This window comes from Bombyx mandarina, chromosome 24, assembly GCF_030267445.1.
Source record: "Bombyx mandarina strain Sakado chromosome 24, ASM3026744v2".
In the NCBI taxonomy this organism is placed as follows: Eukaryota; Metazoa; Arthropoda; class Insecta; order Lepidoptera; family Bombycidae; genus Bombyx; species Bombyx mandarina.
Genome location: NC_143230.1, coordinates 10,227,095 through 10,245,579, shown reverse-complemented (window position 1 = coordinate 10,245,579; position 18,485 = coordinate 10,227,095). Strand labels below are relative to the sequence as shown.

Here is an 18,485-nt window from a genome sequence, read left to right as displayed (position 1 = left end):
AAAAAATTAAGTAAGTACTTGCGGGAAACTACCGGCTGGCCGCATGAAAAATATAAACACAAATACCTATATTAAAATTCAGACGTACCATAGGTATAAAAATGTACCTAACGGCCGGGACATACGGTTCCAAATCACTAGGAATAATTCCGTGTCGCTTGCTCATTTATTTTGCGTCGATCGGTCTGTCTCGCTCGCTCGGTTCCGTTCGTGTATTAAGCAACATTACACGACAAAGAAAGAAACATGTTGGGTGATGGTGTGATGTTTGTTTCCTTCGCGTAATGTGTGATGTTGCATTACATCGTAGAGTAATATTACCCGAGTAATATCACTCGCATTACTTACACATGTCTACTTGTAATGCTATTACTGGCGGGATCGAATAGATTTATTTTTCAATTATTCTAAAATTTAATAAACATACGTGTACTAAAATTAAAAAAGCGTAATGTATTACATTTTTTTAATTACTTTTTAAGTGGGATGAAAATTGAATGTACAAATGGATTGAGACAAAATGAAATAATACCTCAGCCAAATAGGAATTTACTAAAACTTAAGTGGAAGAACCCAAGAAGCCACGTACTTGGTCTCATTTTCCCACATTTGAGCACTTTTAGATATAGTAAAAATCAACAAGACAACAATATTGATAATTTAAACCCGAAGAAACTAAATTTACAATGAGAAATAATTCGAATAAATTCAAATTACTGATATAAAGTCATGGTAGCTTACGGGATACTACAGTTTTGTATTGTCAGTAAGTTATTAAAAGATTCCACATTTGGTATAATTTTTTTGATTTTTCATCCATTTTCTTAGGTAATCTTTCTAATTTCGTAATGATTAGGTTTTAAGGGTGGTTTCCTATGATATATATATTTGAAGAAAAAAACCAAAATCGTATTGATCAGTACCAAAATATAATGTAAACTATGTATTTCTTATATAAAAAAATGGTTTTCCCAATATCACACAATTCGGATCGAGCTAGTTTCGAACACTCATAGTTGTTACAAAAAAGTTGACATTGCATAGTTGGCAATGCTGCTACCGCCATGTTATTCTGCTAAGTTCACATTGGTGTGCTCTCAAAACAAATAGTCTGCTCGCGTCGTGCGATTCTTTGTTTATCACCAAAAAAAAAAACATTCATCACACGAAAGTCTTCATTAAACGGCATAACCGCGTGCACAGTTTCTGTTTAACTGTATTAAAGTCCATATTTCACAAGATAAATCGTACCGTCGCCGCAATGGAAGTCGATCACATCGCTTCCGACTCTGAAAACGTGGCGATGGACGAAAAGCCGGTCGTAGAACAGGGCGCCGGAGACGCTGCGACGTCCAATCCCGAGCGATTACGTCGCAAGAACAAGAAATACGCTCGTTCTAACAGCAAGGACGGGCCGAGCGCTGTGACGCCGCTCCCGAAATATCGTAGCTGGAAGAACAGCCGAAGACCACGCAATGGCCACGGCAGGGGGTTACCGAAGAAAGGTGAGTGGTTTTAACCAAAAAACCGGCTTAATTGGTTATCATCTAGCTATTATTTATTCATGCGGGCCGGGGAACTTTCTGGAAGCAATGCAACCTGAACCCAGTTGCATTTTGTGCGAGTTTACGTAACCTTTGTTTACTACGCAGTATTAGCTATATATAATATATACATGTAAGGAGTTTTGTACGTGTGAAGGTCACAGTATCGATGCATTCGGACGCTACTGCGCAGTAATGCCCCCCCTATTTAAGGCGTGTTTGATAATAAAAATACGCGTTTTTAGACAAACAAACGCGGCAGATAAAAGTTGAACGACACATTACGTAATGATTGTAAACAACTTTCGTATCGTAAAGCAAGGCTATTGTGGTTCGACTCATAATTCGAAATTGTACTTATTCTGTTTTAAAAATTAAAACCAGCCGACAATAAAAAAAGTCGCGTGACATATGCTAGGCCTGTTTGAAGTTGTTAAGGGATGAAATATTTTCATAACTCACAGCGATGACTCATTTTTGTAATTTTCCCCCGGTGCTTTATTTCATTTTGTTAATGAGGAGAAACATTATAGATTATTTATTATATAAAATAAAACTCAATGGGAACACAATATACATGAGAAAAATTTGTAGCAGCAAGCATACTTTTTAACTCACCTCGCTCCTCGATAAACCTTCTAAAGCCAGGTAGAAGACACCAATATGAAAGTTGTTGGTTAATTTAGTCAATAACCAATTTCAAGTCCGACCTTTTCTTTCACAGCAAGAAATTAGTAGAAATATCCTTATTTTTGTCTTTATGGTTATTACATTTTTGTCACTAAAATAGTTTTAGTAATCGTTATTATTCTATCAATAAGAAAATATCCTTTAGAGTTAGTATTTAATAATTAAAATTTGTTAAAACAAACAAAAAACTCCAGATTATTCAAAAAAAATCTGGAGGTAGATTTTACTACATATAATGGAGAAATGTGTCTCTAATAATTCTAAGTGTGTATTATAGATAATGTTAATATTAATTTGATAATAATATTAATAAATAAAATTATAAATAATACATACTTAGAGTTTTAGTCATAATTTTTTTGATGCAAACTTTCTTAAAGACTTTTCTCCTTTATAATATGTAGTAAGTAGTCTACATTCAGAAATGTTATGAATAATCTAGACTTTGTTACATACCTATACTTAGATTCTGTTTTATTATGTAAATTACTCTATTAAGTAGGCATAATAATAAATGAATATATTTATAAACCGTGGAAGTGGATGTTAAAAAAATATCCATAAAATTATGTATGTACAATATTAATAAGTTAATATTAAGCTAAACTGGAATATTAACTAACATGACTTACCTTGAGTATTGAATTATTAATTTAATGAGTATACAATAGTTCTTTTTATTTTTTAAAATAAAGTTTAATTTATATGTATGACTAGGCATAAGGAAACGTAACTATGATAGCAGAAAGAAAGAACTATTATCTTTGCTCGGTCCCAATAGAACTCTATACCAGGTAATGGAATAGTATATAGATATGGTATGTAGATAATCTTCTCTATCTAATCTTCTGTTATTTTACACTACGGACGCATAGTCATGTTCCACTGTGCCACTGCAAATATAGAAATAAATTTTATTGCATTTACACTTTTGTCCGAAGAACAATATCAGTGAAATCGGTCGAGCCGTTTTGAAATGATGCTTCATCATACATGTGGCAATTGATTTCAATTTAATTTGATGACTTTGTATGCATTACGCTGAATTTTCAATGTTTCGATGACAAAACTAATCTTGTATAACCATTTTTGCTTTGTCTGATCTATATGTTACAACACTCACTGTTGTACTATAGATAACATGAGTCCAATTTGAATTATTCATGTAAAATAACCATCTCCGTAAAGTCCACTAAATATTTGTATGTAAGCTATGACTAACAACTATTATTTAAAGTGTTAGTCAGAAAAATGCAGTGTAGCAGGCGGTTTCTGCGGTGAAGCAGTAATGCGTTCTGGTGTGAAGCATGGGGCAGCCGTTGTATTGTAAAAAACTGGTACCATACAACTCATATCTGAACGTGGAGGCGTTTACGCTGTGGATGCCTATTGGCTCTGGAAACCTCTTAAAGTCCGGTGGATCGTTAGCTCGTCCGCCCATCTAAGCAATAAAAAAGATTTAAAAAAAATTCTAGTCACTGGCCATACCTCCTACCTACCTGATGATTTCTATGTATGGTGATGATAAGTAGGTATCATTATTTTGTCTAATTTTCAGTTGCAAATTAGTGCAAGTTGCAAGTTGCAAGTAGCAAGCAGCAAGTTGCAAGTAGAATCAGGTATCACTAATTTGCAGTTTCAAGTTAGTAATGTCTGATTCTAATATAGCTGAGACTGAACTCTAGTGTCAAGATATATGAAGGCAATAGCATTGTCATTACACATTAAAATAAAAATTATTGGTAACAGAAAAAAAAAATTCTTGCCTTTATCAAAACTAAAAAAAAAGTTGATTGATAAGTAATACAAATAAACAAAGTAATTAATGAATTAATACGAAAACAAACACACAGTTCTCATATTAGTGTATGACCTAAATGATTAAAGTTTTAAACCTAGAGATAAAAACGAAATGGAAACAAGATATTATTTTTTTTTTCATTGTTATCTGCCATATTATTGTTAATCAGTGGCGTGTTTTAACTTTGTCTCTTCACTGTGCAACAAATATAAGATTTACATGACCGAGAGTGGTCATTATTGGCTTTGTCAGAGACAAATTACTATGCATTTTAAAATATATATAAAAAAAAAATATTGTACAGAGAATATTAACATGAAAATAGTAATTACTGTAGGATTAGCAGCAAATTCAAATTCAAATTCAAAATCGTTTATTTCAACTTAGATGTCAGTATGACACACTTGTTGAATGTCAAAATACAAATAACAATGTTAACTCTACCACCGGTTCCAAAAAAAGCCACAGTCCTGAGAAGAACCGGCGAAACAAACTCAGCGGGCTTTGTTTTTTCTCAAATATTTTCTTTTTTTTATATAAATAGAAATATTCACAACAAAAGAAAAAACAAGTCAAAAAAATACAATTAAAAAAAAATTAATAATAATGAAAAATGAAAAGGCCAGGAGCGAGCGCCTCATTCCCACGTAGTGCCATCTAGTAAATAATCCTTAACTTTATAATATGCCTTGTTGCACAAACGTTCCTTAACAGTTTTCTTAAATCTATGAACAGGTAGTAGTTGAACGTTTAGTGGGATCTTGTTGAAAAGCTGTACACCCAGCCCCCTAAAAGAGTTGCCTTGTTCAAAGCGGTAGCCCACAGAAGAGAAAATTCTAGCCGTTAGCACAATGTTTATTTATTACTAGCGACCCGCCCCGGCTTCGCTTGGGAAGTAGCGTACGCGATGTAAAGAATTTTACATAATTTTTTTACACATTGGTTTACATTATTGGAGTTTCAGTAAGGATCCCAAATTTTTTTTAAAATATAATAAATATAGCCTATGTCACCCGGGGATAGCGTAGCTTTCCAACGGTGAAAGAATTTTTTAAATCGATTCAGTAGTTTCGGAGCCTATTTAGATTGAGGCATTATTATAGATGAGATATTTACTGGTGGTAAAGACGCCCTGTCTTTTGAGTCTACACGGGTAGGTGTACCACCACTCTGCCTATTGCTAACGCGAAGCAGTAATGAGTTCCGGTTTGAAGAATGGTTCAGAAGTTGTACATTCATCAGGTTTGAGACCCATGAGCTCACCTACTAGTTAAGGTTCCGCTGAAATAGCCTCTCAAGGCTATCAGTTTAGGTAGGAAAAAAAAATTAGAATGTGACACAAAGCTCAGGCTAGAATTGCATTATAGGTACCATTATACTACCATTATCATATGAGCTGTGAGCTCAGCTGAATGTGAAGCTAAAATAATAATTAAAAAAAAACCCTCTTTTGAGGTTATTAACCGCGCTACTGACCAGATTGACCACAATCATAAGAAAAAGGTTTTTAATTAAAAAATAATTAATCGCATAGACGGTTCTCAAGCGATGCTAAGTGATGCCAATACTGGAATGCATTGCTGCTTCGAAATAAATGTCCAGCGGCTCTCAAATATTTTTTTCAATGGTTCTCAAATAGTCGATACGTAAAATCATGTGTGTACCAACGGACGTGCTTATGGGCGCAAACGCCACTGTTGGCAATAATTAACATAATAATATATAGTTTAGTTTATTCTATGTTAATATTTATTAATTATTAGCAACAAAACTGTTATTCTACCATATTTAATAATTAGCAGACACTGTTTTGATGTGAAAATGTTCAGAATATGTTTATATTATTGTTTAAAAACACAAATGACTGTATAAATGAATAAATATGAATAAAGCATAAATATTAATAATAATTTATACTATAATTAACAGTACTAATAATTTAATTAAGTATTGTAATTGTTATGCAATGATGCTCTTGGCGCCATCTATTATTAGGCTGGATAATAACAATGTTAGTTAATATTACTTAAAAGTAATTCATGTAAAATAAATTAAATGTGAGTCATGTAAAATCACTAAAATATGTATTTTGAATATTAAGCTATGTTTTGTGAATTGTTTCGCAGTAATTACATTTGTTTGTTTAAAAGAAGTTGTAGTTGCTATAACCAACACAAAATGGCCAATTGTGTAAAAACCACTGAATAACTCAGGCGTGGCTTTTTGTTGTAAACAAGTAATGTTAAAGTTTTATAGAATTGTATTGTATTTTCATTGTAAAAGAACTTATGTGTGTAAATCCTGGCTTAACGCCGACATCAGAAGTGGGATCACAGCCCCAAAATTAATCGTAAGCCTCCGAATGAAGTAACCCACTGTTGAACAAGTGATGGGTCTCTCAACCTGTATTAAAAAGGCGAAAAGTGATGATAGCTGCAAATGCTGTACCCTTGTGGTGGCATTATAACTTTTATTTGCCGCCGTTCAACTCCGATGAGGGCGTGACATCAAGACCGATGCGGAAATGTGGACGAAACTATCATGAAGCTAATTGTTTCATCGCATGAACATCGAGTTCAAAAGAGCAAGCAAGACATAAGCCGATATCTGGTCTTTGTATTGAACCGCATTGGAGCAAGTGAGGGACGAACTGATCCATGCATTCAGTAAGGATGTGGTATTTAAAATGAGTTCTAGACCGTGGATGTTTTGGGCTACTGACGCTGAGATGGTAAAAATACTGATTTCAGGTATTTATCTTAAATTTATTCGATCCAAGTTATTGAGAAATACGCTGTGGTATGTATTTCGCTTCCTAAATAATATCGATTCTAAAAACGTTCCGAAAGCGTCAAATTGAAAATATACTGTAAATATAATGTTAATAATCTAAACATAACTCAGTTTTATCACAATCACATAATGATTCCTTCAGTTTTCGTGGCACTTTTAGTAACACTAAGGTTTTAAATGTGGTTACTGCGTCACTTGCGTCATTTCGAGAAAACTTGTTACCACCGTCAAGATGACAAACGTACCACCACCACCACAAATAAGACTTAAATCATTGCAGATCTAGTTTAGTAAGCTAAACAACTTCATGTAAAGTTTTTGAGCATAAGGGGTCAACTGATTTCAAAACAAAGCATTGTGACTTTTAATGGAGAAAAATACTAGAACTATTATAGAATTTCATATGGTAATCATAATCATATGGTAATACTGACAGTCTTGCTGACATCCTAATAGGTTTTAATCTTTTAAAAATAACTTCTCAGTGTTGCACTCTTTGAAGAGAACTTATCTATTTTTATAAGTTTCTATCCAGTGAACGCTCAAGTTTGGAGTCATTATTCAATCATCATGTAACTTTTGCAAATCATGTCTCATAGATGGTGATCAGGCAGATAAAAGTTGGATTTAAAATAATTAATTTGGATAGGATAGTACAACGCTGTACATACTGTATGTCTCCTGTTTATTGTGAGGAGTTCAAGCATATTACAATAAAAATAAACTTGTAATAAAATGCCATAATAAGAGACAGCTCATCCCTGTTCAGTAGCTCCATATTATTACTTTTCCTTTCATAATTATTTATTTTTGGATGAGTGGGTGATTAACTCTCTGCACCCTAGGTTTCTAGTGGGGATGCCACTTTATTATTAGTCAAGAAAAAGGATTGCACAGATCTCTGTATTGATTTCTGCTTTAAAAATTTTAGTTACATTTTTGGAATCCTGTCACTGTTAAAAATTCACCAAGATAAAAGATAATTCAGGAGTTTCAAAAACTTGTGAACAGTATGAAATTCAGTACCACATTATTACAAAGAGAGCGAGCATGGTCAACAGGCATGCTGAACTATTGATGGGTCATAAATGTCACATGTTTGTAAAATATAATTTAATAAGCTCTAACAGGCAGCTTTAAGAATTACAGTTGATTAAAAGCTACAGCACAAAAATAAAACAAAAATGCAGAGGCATTAGGAGGATGATGTTCCCTACCTGCCATTAAAATAAAGCAAATTGGAAATGGTCCGCTGAATGATGAATTAGGGGAAGTTGAATCAGCTGGTGAGAAATGGATGGACGAGCGGTCTCTGCCATCCAATGTGTTTTGATAAAGGTAAAGGTAAAGGTTTGGTAATGGTAAAGGTTTGATACAGGTAAATCTATCCTCTTAATGTCAGAGGATTCTGATAACTGAAAAATTGACCGTATGGGCAGAGAGATTTGTTCTGCTGTAAAATGATTCATAATTTGTTAAAGTGGCTACTTTTATTTTCCTATCCAATTATCCTTCCTAAAACGCTGGCGGGCCACCATGCGAATCCTTAATCCTGGTCTTGTTGGCTAGATCCCGTATGGGTGATGCCTTATGAGTTGGCTAGATCCCGTATGCGTGATGCCTTATGAGTTGGCTAGATCCCGAATGGGTGATGCCTTATGAGTTGGCTAGATCCCGAATGTGTGATGCCTTATGAGTTGGCTAGATCCCGAATGGGTGATGCCTTATGAGTTGGCTAGATCCCGAATGGGTGATGCCTTATGAGTTGGCTAGATCCCGAGAGGTTGATGCCTTGTGGGTTGGCTAGATCCCAAGTGTGTGATGCCTTGTGAGTTGGCTAGATCCCGAATGGGTGATGCCGAGTGTGTTGGCTAGATCCCGAATGGGTGATGCCGAGTGTGTTGGCTAGATCCCGTAAGGGTGATGCCTGGTAAGTTGGCTAGATCCTGTAAGGGTGATGGCTTGCGAGTTAACTAGACCTGTATGGGTGATGCTTTGTGTGTTGGGTAAATCCCGTTGGGTGATCCTCTTGTGTGTTAGCTAGATCTCGTAAGGGTGAATGGTGCCTTGTGTATTGGGTAGATCCCAGTAGGGGATATGCCTTATTTACTGTTATGTGAAATGCTAAAACAGCGCAAGGGACGCGCTGGAATCAGTATGGCCGTATGGGCGCAAACGCCACTGTTGGCAATAATTAACATAATAATATATAGTTTAGTTTATTCTATGTTAATATTTATTAATTATTAGCAACAAAACTGTTATTCTACCATATTTAATAATTAGCAGACACTGTTTTGATGTGAAAATGTTCAGAATATGTTTATATTATTGTTTAAAAACACAAATGACTGTATAAATGAATAAATATGAATAAAGCATAAATATTAATAATAATTTATACTATAATTAACAGTACTAATAATTTAATTAAGTATTGTAATTGTTATGCAATGATGCTCTTGGCGCCATCTATTATTAGGCTGGATAATAACAATGTTAGTTAATATTACTTAAAAGTAATTCATGTAAAATAAATTAAATGTGAGTCATGTAAAATCACTAAAATATGTATTTTGAATATTAAGCTATGTTTTGTGAATTGTTTCGCAGTAATTACATTTGTTTGTTTAAAAGAAGTTGTAGTTGCTATAACCAACACAAAATGGCCAATTGTGTAAAAACCACTGAATAACTCAGGCGTGGCTTTTTGTTGTAAACAAGTAATGTTAAAGTTTTATAGAATTGTATTGTATTTTCATTGTAAAAGAACTTATGTGTGTAAATCCTGGCTTAACGCCGACATGCTCTTGTGTTTAATACAGCAGGTATACCCGGCTTTATCCGGGTCACGCTATTTACTATATATGATACGAATTTTATTTTATTTTTATTTATTTATTAGGCTCACAATACACATCACAAGCAAAAAAAGATACATAAAAAACACAAGTAAAAAGAAACAAAATTTGGCTTGCAACGTAAGTTATGTGCGCAGGACAAAACAAGACATATAGTGCTGAATTTGTACAACAAAGTTCCTTACAATTACGACAAAACAATACGAAAATTAATCTAACTTATAATGTAAGGAAAAAAAAAATTATTCACAATATAATACATTAAACAATTACATTATATTACAATTACAATTGATCTTCTTGTCTTTTGTTTGTCCGGCGCGCGAACCCAATTTTTTTTCCCTTCGTAAGCTTGTAGCCTTGAGAGGCTATTCCAGCGTAACCTTAACTAGTAGGTGAGCTCACGGGGCTCAAACCTGACGACAAGAGCCGTGCTTCGCAGAATCTACCACCGGATCGGAAACGCGACCCACTGAGAAGATCCGGCGAGAAACTCAGTGGGCTGTCTCTGAGGGTTAATGTACTCGTCGAGCCCCTCGTCGCAAGCGACGGGTTCGACGAGAACGGTGACCGGTGCTGGAGGTACCTAAAAGCACCGTTAGCGGATCGGGAGGATCCGAGATGACGTGTTTGGGGCGACGTCGACTGCTTTCCATTCTTTCCGCAGGATCGGGAATGCGCGAACCCAAAGCGGGGCACTAAAGGAATTCTGACAGCGTCAACCTTCCGGCGTTTCCAGGTGGGGCTGGAGGCAAAGGCGTGTGGGGTCTGCCCGGATCTGAGATGCTCGAGGAGTACGTGGAAGACCAGAACGATCCGAACTACGATTCGGAGGCGGTCACCAACGGCGACATCGAATTCAAGCAGGTCATAGTCGAAGCGGAGCCCGAGGATATTATCGTGAGTGATTCAGGAATTATTTACTGGTGGTAGGACCTCTTGTGAGTCCGCACGGACCACCCTGCGTATTTCTGTCGTGAAGCAGTAATGCGTTTCGGTTTGAAGGGTGGGGCAGCCGTTGTAACTATACTTGAGAGTCTTGAGACCTTAGAACTTATATCTCAAGGTGGGTGGCGCATTTACGTTTGTAGATGTCTATGGGCTCCAGTAACCATTTAACACCAGGTGGGCTGTGAGCTCGTCCACCCATCTAAGCAATAAAAAAAATGGTTCATTGCCCGAGCCGTCTAGGCTGAGCCAATGAGAAATGAAAGCCAATAGTAAATTTACTAAGCTTAGCATTCGGTTTATTAGTCATTTTACAGTATTTGACGGTAGGCAGCAGCTTGGTTCTGCCACTGGCATTGCTGAGGTCCATGAGCGACGGTAACCACTCACCGTCACCGTATGCTCGTCTGCCTACATGGGCAAAAAAGGAAAAATAAATAAGAATTAAATTTTTCATAAATCGTAATTGGATAGTTCCTAAAAAAAACTATTTGTGGCATTGTTAGGAAACGCGGGTAGGTACGACTAATATAAAGTGACAATTTTTTATTGTCATTGCTTGACTCCTGTAATAAACCCTTGTGTCATCAGTAAATCCAGCACTCTGTACCTCTAACCACGTAGGCACTTTTGTTAAATTAGCCCATTTAAATACTTACTATTTGCTTTACTGGTGGTAGGACCTTTTGTGAGTCCGCACGGATAAGTACCACCACCCCGCCTATTTCTGCCGTGAATAATGTGTTTCGGTTTGAAAGCGGGGCAGCCGTTGTAACTATACTGAGACTTTAGAACTTATCTCAAGGTGGGTGACGCATTTACGTTGTAGATGTCTATGGGCTCCAGTAACCACTTACACCAGGTGGGCTGTGACCTCGTCCACCTATCTAAGCTATAAAAAATGCTTTTAAAGATCGGAATCGAAAATAGCTATATACTGGGATCGCCCGGTTTATTTGTGCGTCCGCCTGTGATGTTGGCACAGACGCATCGATTGCGTAAAAAGATTATATACTAACGAACTCCGATTATAATAAATAGAGGTTTCTAGATTAGCATTAAAATTAACATTTACCCCCCCCCATATATGAGTCGTCTATTATCAAAGGTGGCAATCTGTGCATTTGGACAAAAAAATGTTATTGATATGGCGATACAGATTGATTTGAATATAATCGTCTCCTTCAAAGAATACGGTTCAAAACCTGCATTAAATAAAGTATTAACTTAACCTGTTATTTATCTAAGATGTCGTTCAGAAGAGTTTTGGGACTGCCAATGGAATACAAAGTCAATAATTCGTTTTTCTCATTTACCAATAATTGTCCAAAAGTCACATTGCCGGCTTTGATAATAGTCGACTCATATATATCGTGTAATAAAAATCAAACCCGCAAAATTATAATTTGCGTAATTACTGGTGGTAGGTGAGCTCACGGGGCTAGAACCGGAGTGTTGCTAACACTGTCCCTAGCAAGAGCCGTGCTTCGCTGAATCTACCACCGGATCGGAATCGCGACCCACTGAGAAGATCCGGCGAGAAACTCAGTGGGCTGTGTCTGTGGGTTAATTTATTCTTAGAGCCCTACGTCGCAAGCGACGGGGGCTACGAGAACGATGGCCGGTCAGATTCACTACTGTCCCTTCATTGCATATTAGTTAGCATAGCATTTAGTATTTTAGCAGCGTCTTAATAGCCGAGCACTGCGGTCATTGACTACGCGAAGGAGGAAATCATGTAGGTTTGTCTGTACCACACTCAGCGCGGTAATACTGATTGATATACTATCCAGCGGTAGATAAAGCACGTCTCTGTGTGTGCTAATGATAACTTTTAGTATTGATTAAAAAAACATTAAAAATACACACGTACAAGTCGTCGTGGCCTAAAGGATAAGACGTCCGGTGCATTCGTATCTAGCGATGCACCGTTGTTGTAAACCCCCTGGTACTTTGTTTCCTAATGAAATACGTACTTAACAAATGTTCACGATTGACTTCCACGGTGAAGGAATAGCATCGTGTAATTAAAATCAAACCCGCCAAATTATAATTTGCGTAATTACTGGTGGTAGGGCCTCGTGTGAGTCCGCACGGGTAGGTACCACCACCCCGCCTATTTCTGCCGTGAAGCAGTAAAGCGTTTCGGTTTGAAGGGCGGGGCAACCGTTGTAACTATACTGAGACCTTCGAACTCATATCTCAAGGTGGGTGGCGCATTTACGTTGTAGGTGTCTATGGGCTCCAGTAATCACTTACCACCAGGTGGGATGTGAGCTCGTCCACCTATCGAAGTAATAAAAAAAACATATTTTTAACGATAAAAGAAAACCGATTATAACAGAATAAAATGAGGGATATCATTAAGATAGTCGAAGTCAATTGAATATTCATTATTACGGATAAAAAAGTTGTGGTGGAATCTTGATTAAACATGATTTAATATAATATAGTATACACACTTATTAAGAAATTTAAAAAAAAAAAACGAGAAATATTTCTTTCGTCAAATTTTCAGTGATGAAACTCCATCTCTAATCAGTTTTTATTATTAGAAATCGGAACGGAATTATATTTAAAGAAATGTTTGATATTTATATGAAGAACAGAAATTATTGAAGAAAAAATATATATGTAAATGTGTTTTTAAGAAACATTTTCTAAACACTCGCATAATATTGTTTTTTTTCTTCTTCATAAAAAAAAAAACTAAACTAAAAACAAAACAATTCGTATAATCTCTTTAATTCATTTTAAACATTACATTCACATTTTTTATGTTTTATACAGCCTTGAAGCTATGTTTACAAACTCGAACGTTTGAAGTATACGATGGACCTGTATGTGTAGTTTAGATTTTGTTCTTTTTTAATGTTATTTATGTAAAATATTAAAAATCTCTCACTGTTTTTATTGATCCGCACTATATTTTTTTTTTATTGCTTTGATTGGTAGATGAGCTCACAACCCATCTGGTGTTAAGCGGTTACTGGAGTCTATCGACATCTACGACGTAAATGCGCCACCCACTTTGAGATATCAGTTCTAAGGACTCAAGTATAGTTAGTGAATTCAATATAGTGAATTTGTTTGTTTTGACAAAGGAACTTAAAAGCGTTGTTTTAGACCACAAATGCATCGTTACACGTTTAAAAGCTCTTAAGGTTATATGAGACTTTCCTTGGCGACCGCAAGAAAGCAGAATTAAAAAAGAACTTTAAAATGTTATTATTTACAGTTGAAGTTCCGTAGTTAGGTTTGTTTATTATTTTACTTCTGAACCACACTTATGACTTTGATAATTTTTCTAAGGAACTTTGTAGGGACCGATGATCAGATAACTAGACATGCTCATGTTTCAAGCAGCTGCGAAACATAAGCATATGAATATTGCTCTCTATGCTTAGATATTCATATTTCTATTTAATGGTAATCAGAAACGTTCCATCTGGGGGGGGAGGGGGTGTCATTTGATACAGGCGTCCCTCGTATATATAACACGATCAGTTCGTACCGTGCTATACCGCGAAGTCGCGTTATACGATATAAAAATAAAGAAAATTTGGCTTAAGCGAAATTTCGCTTAATACGTTTAAATTCGATTAATAACGATTCGTTTTATTTTTTATTAGCATCAACAGTTCGATGTTTTTAATTGAACTTCAATTAAGTTTACTCCGTTCAAATAGCCATAAAGAAGTTTTTTCTTGTGATATTTTTTTTCCCAAATTTTGAACTTTAAATATGTCTCTCTTGTAAAGTTTAAAAAAATATCGCTCAAATCAAATCGCCTTTCACCTCTCGATATAAATAAAAGCAGTGTGTACCGCGTGCTATATCGAAACCGCGTTTTACAAAACAAGGTATAGCGTGTAGTATGAGGGCCATGTCTTGTGTTGTATCGAAATCGTGTTATATTTAGTAACCATGAAATAATATAAATAAAATTTATATCGAAAACATGTCGTAGGTGTAAAATTTTATGATACATAATGCAGTTTCGTGTTATACCATGGACACCTGTATTTTTTTCCTTTTTTTTGCGATTCATCTTCGCTATAAAAACATTACGAACATAATACTAGACTATAGATATGTCACCGCGTCTGTTATCTCATAGTTGTTTTTTTGCTAACTTCATACCGTTCGAAATTATGTAGGTCGTCGTCGTGGAGTCGTGGCCCCTACTATCGTATGAAAAGTCGATTTTATCGAAAATTTTCTGATTCGAAATATTTCTAATTTTTTTTTTTTTTTTATACTTTATGCACAAAACAAAAGTTGTACACAGGCGGACTTAATGCCATGGGCATTCTCTTCCAGTCGACCATAGGGTGGTGCAGAGATAATGCATGGTAGGTAGGTGCATTAACAAAAGAATAACAAACAACAACAAAAAAAGAACAAAATCAAAACAAAAATCTTCTTTAAAGTAACATCTCAGTATTATAGAATACACATAATGTTAATATAGGTACTTATATAGATTACATATGACTTTGTATGCATAAATAAACATACTGCAATTTTTTTTTCCACTTTTTTTTAAAGTTTCTTATAGAGAAACTTTATTTTAATTCTACGTATGATTCTTAATAATTCAGACCGAATATTTTTTTATTGCTTTCAAGTCGACGATTAGTGGCTGGCTATCATACATAAGCCAGATAGGACAAGCATATCGCAGTCTACTTCAGAGTTCTTCCAAACCTCGTTTGATTACGCCCGCATACATTTTGAAGTCGTCGCGGCCTAAAGGATAAAGCTGCTTTCAGACCACGTTAAAATATTATAATAAGCATATCTTATATCTTTAAACGAGCAATTCTTGTATATATATATAATATATAATCTGAATCTCGGCAACCGCGCCCACGATTTTCATAAAATTTAGTATACAGGGGATTTCGGGGGCGATGATAAATCGATCTAGCTACGATTTCTTTTCAGAAAATTTGGTTTTCTTCCTGTTTTCAATAATCAAATTTATCGATAATCAACTTTATGACTCTTCCCGACATCTATTGGCGAATAATAATACTATTTTTCTTAATTGAGAGCAACTAACTGCTTTAAAGACACAATAACACTAAAGCTACTTCAGCAGATGGCGTTGTTAAGCCACCCGAAGCCAATGAGTGTTTGATTTAAGGTTAGACCAAGAAAATGAATAGTTTATCTTATACCTTTAAACGAGCAATTCTTGTATATTAATGTATAATATGTATATAATCTGAATCTCGGAAACGGCTCCAACGATTTTCATAAAATTTAGTATACAGGGGATTTCGGGGGCGATAAATCGATCTAGCTACGATTCATTTTCAGAAAATGTTGTTTTATTCGTGTTTTCAATAATCAACTCTTCCCGACATCTATTGGCGAATAATAATGCTATTTTTCTTAATTGAGGGCAACTAAACGCTTTAAAGACACAACAAGATGGCGTTATAAAAAAAAAATCATCTAATTTATATTATTTGTGTCTTTTTAACTCACGTGTTCACTTAAAAATGCCTAAACGATCTTGGAATATTTCATCATTTTATCAATTTATGTAATTCGTATCATCGCTACATAGTTTAAAACAAATTCGCTTTCTCTGTCCCTATATCTGTCTGTCTCTATGTATGCTTAAAGCTTGAAAACTACGCAACGGATTTTGATGCGGTTTTTTTTAATAGATAGAGTGATTGAAGAGGAAGGTTTATATGTATAATAACATCCATTAAATAGTGGAGAAATCAATAATAAATTACGAAGCGAGGGCGGGTCGCTAGTTTAAATATAATTTCCAAAGAACACAATTTATAAAAAAAAAACCGGTAATCCTCTAGTAGTATATTATAGCTAACAGCACAACAATATCGCACACCATACATTGTTATGGACATATTCACACTACTGTACTATATATTATTGGCTAAGTATAGGCTACTAAGCGCTGCGTTGGGCGTCCCCCTGCTCGGTGGACCGATGGCTTGCGGCGATATGCTGGGAAAGATTGGATGCGGAAAGCGGAGGATGGTTCATTGTGGCGGACTATGAGAGAAGCTATTACTGGTGGTAGGACCTCTTGTGAGTCCGCACGGGTAGATACCACCACCCTGCCTATTTCTGCCGTGAAGCAGTAATGCGTTTCGGTTTGAAGGGTGGGGCAGCCGTTGTAACTATAATTGAGACCTTAGAACTTATATCTCAAGGTGGGTGGCGCATTTGCGTGATGTCTATGGGCTCCAGTAACCACTTAACACCAGGTGGGCTGTAAGCTCGTCCACCCATCTAAGCAATAAAAAAAAAGCCTACGTCCAGAAGTGGAGAGATAGATACAGGGTGATGAATGATAATGATAGGCTTTTTTTTGCTTACATGGGTGAACGAGCTCACAGCCCACCTGGTGTTAAGTGGTCACTGGAGCTCATAGACTCAATGTAAATGACAATGTAAATGCGCCACCCAGGTCTCAGTATAGTTGCAACGGCGGCCCCACCCTTCAAACCGAAACGCATTACTGCTTCACGGCAGAAATAGTCGGGGCGGTGATACCTACCGGTGCGGACTCACAAGAGGTCCTGCCACCAGTAAAAATATAGTATACCGTAGCACCATAGTATAGCGTAGTCTGGAAGCAGCTTAAGACGCCCCGTGCATTTGTATCTTGCAATGCACCGGTGTTCGAATCCCGCAGACGGGTACCAATTTTTCTAATGAATTACGTACTTTACTAATCAGAAGGCAGATTACCAAGCAAAAGAATCCCGCATTATCGTAGAGCCCACGTTAAAGCAACATCGGATCCCGAACTTTCGCGTTGATCCACAGCGCGTTTCCAGAGATCATTTTTGCCACGTACGATCCGGCTTTGGAATGAGCTCCCCTCCACGGTGTTTCCCGAGCGCTATGACATGTTCTTCTTCAAACGAAGCTTGTGGAGAGTACTTAATGGTGGGCAGCGGCTTGGCACTGCCCCTGGCATTGCTGAAGTCCATGACCGACGGTAACCACTTACCATCAGGTGGGCCGTATGCTCGTCTGACTGTTCGGGTGCTAATTTTTTTTTACCGGTTTCACTTCTGCCACGTGTGAGGCAATTTTTTATTATTTAGCAATTCCAAAATATCCTATTTTGCACTCCGCTATGCCATTGGAATTTCGACCTAATCTCTCTCTGAGAGAATGGCTTCATTCGCGTCGCTCATAAAATAAATTCGCCAAACAGATGGAATGCTGAAAGAAACCAACCAACGCCTTCTATAAATATAATTATTTAAATACCTGTTGGTGTTTTGTAAACAAACACGCTGACGTTAGGGAAATCACGTCTCGATGCGGCCCTGAAGGTTCGTCAACACAAATGGAGTGCACGTACATTACAGAGACGAACTTGGGGGGTTAGGTCGCGGGGCCCCGTGTACCAAATTTATTAAGTACTAACTGAGTCCCGCGATCTTAGCCGCGGTTTTTGTCGTACCGCGGGTGATGCTGCAGGGTGAAGCTAGTCTAAAAAAAGTGGCCTAAGTTACTCATTATATCATTAGCTACCTATCAGTAAAGTCCCGTCACAATTGGTCCAGCCGTTCCAGAGATTAGCCGGAACAAACAGACAGACAAAAATTGTAAAAAATGTTATTCTGGTGTATATACCGTAAATATATTCATAAATGCATGTAGTGAAAAGCGGTTATTTCAATATTACAAACAGATACTTCAATTTCATTTATATGTACCTAGTCTTGCCATAAATACTGAGACAAAGAAAAAAAATTTTTATTGCAAATAACATTTATTACTTTTACAGTGTGTTAGTTTAATACATAAATATAAAACAATTTAAAGTATAAAAAGCTT

At 36.3% G+C, this 18,485-nt stretch overlaps 1 protein-coding gene and 1 long non-coding RNA gene across 2 annotated transcripts in view; both read left to right on the top strand.

The window, feature by feature from the left end:
• Positions 1–1,041: 1,041 nt before the first annotated feature.
• The window catches only part of LOC114243440 (Programmed cell death 4), a 33,943-nt gene continuing 16,499 nt past the window's right edge, over positions 1,042–18,485 (top strand). The window contains exons 1-2 of the mRNA XM_028174944.2: positions 1,042–1,505; positions 10,429–10,589. Coding sequence (XP_028030745.2) covers positions 1,262–1,505; positions 10,429–10,589 — 405 coding nt within the window. The 5' untranslated portion in view covers positions 1,042–1,261. The remainder of the gene's footprint in view (positions 1,506–10,428; positions 10,590–18,485) is intronic.
• LOC149500064 (uncharacterized) lies at positions 1,531–9,576 on the top strand. The gene is made up of 2 exons (XR_016325296.1): positions 1,531–6,701; positions 6,786–9,576. It is a non-coding gene; the product is annotated as an uncharacterized LOC149500064 (long non-coding RNA).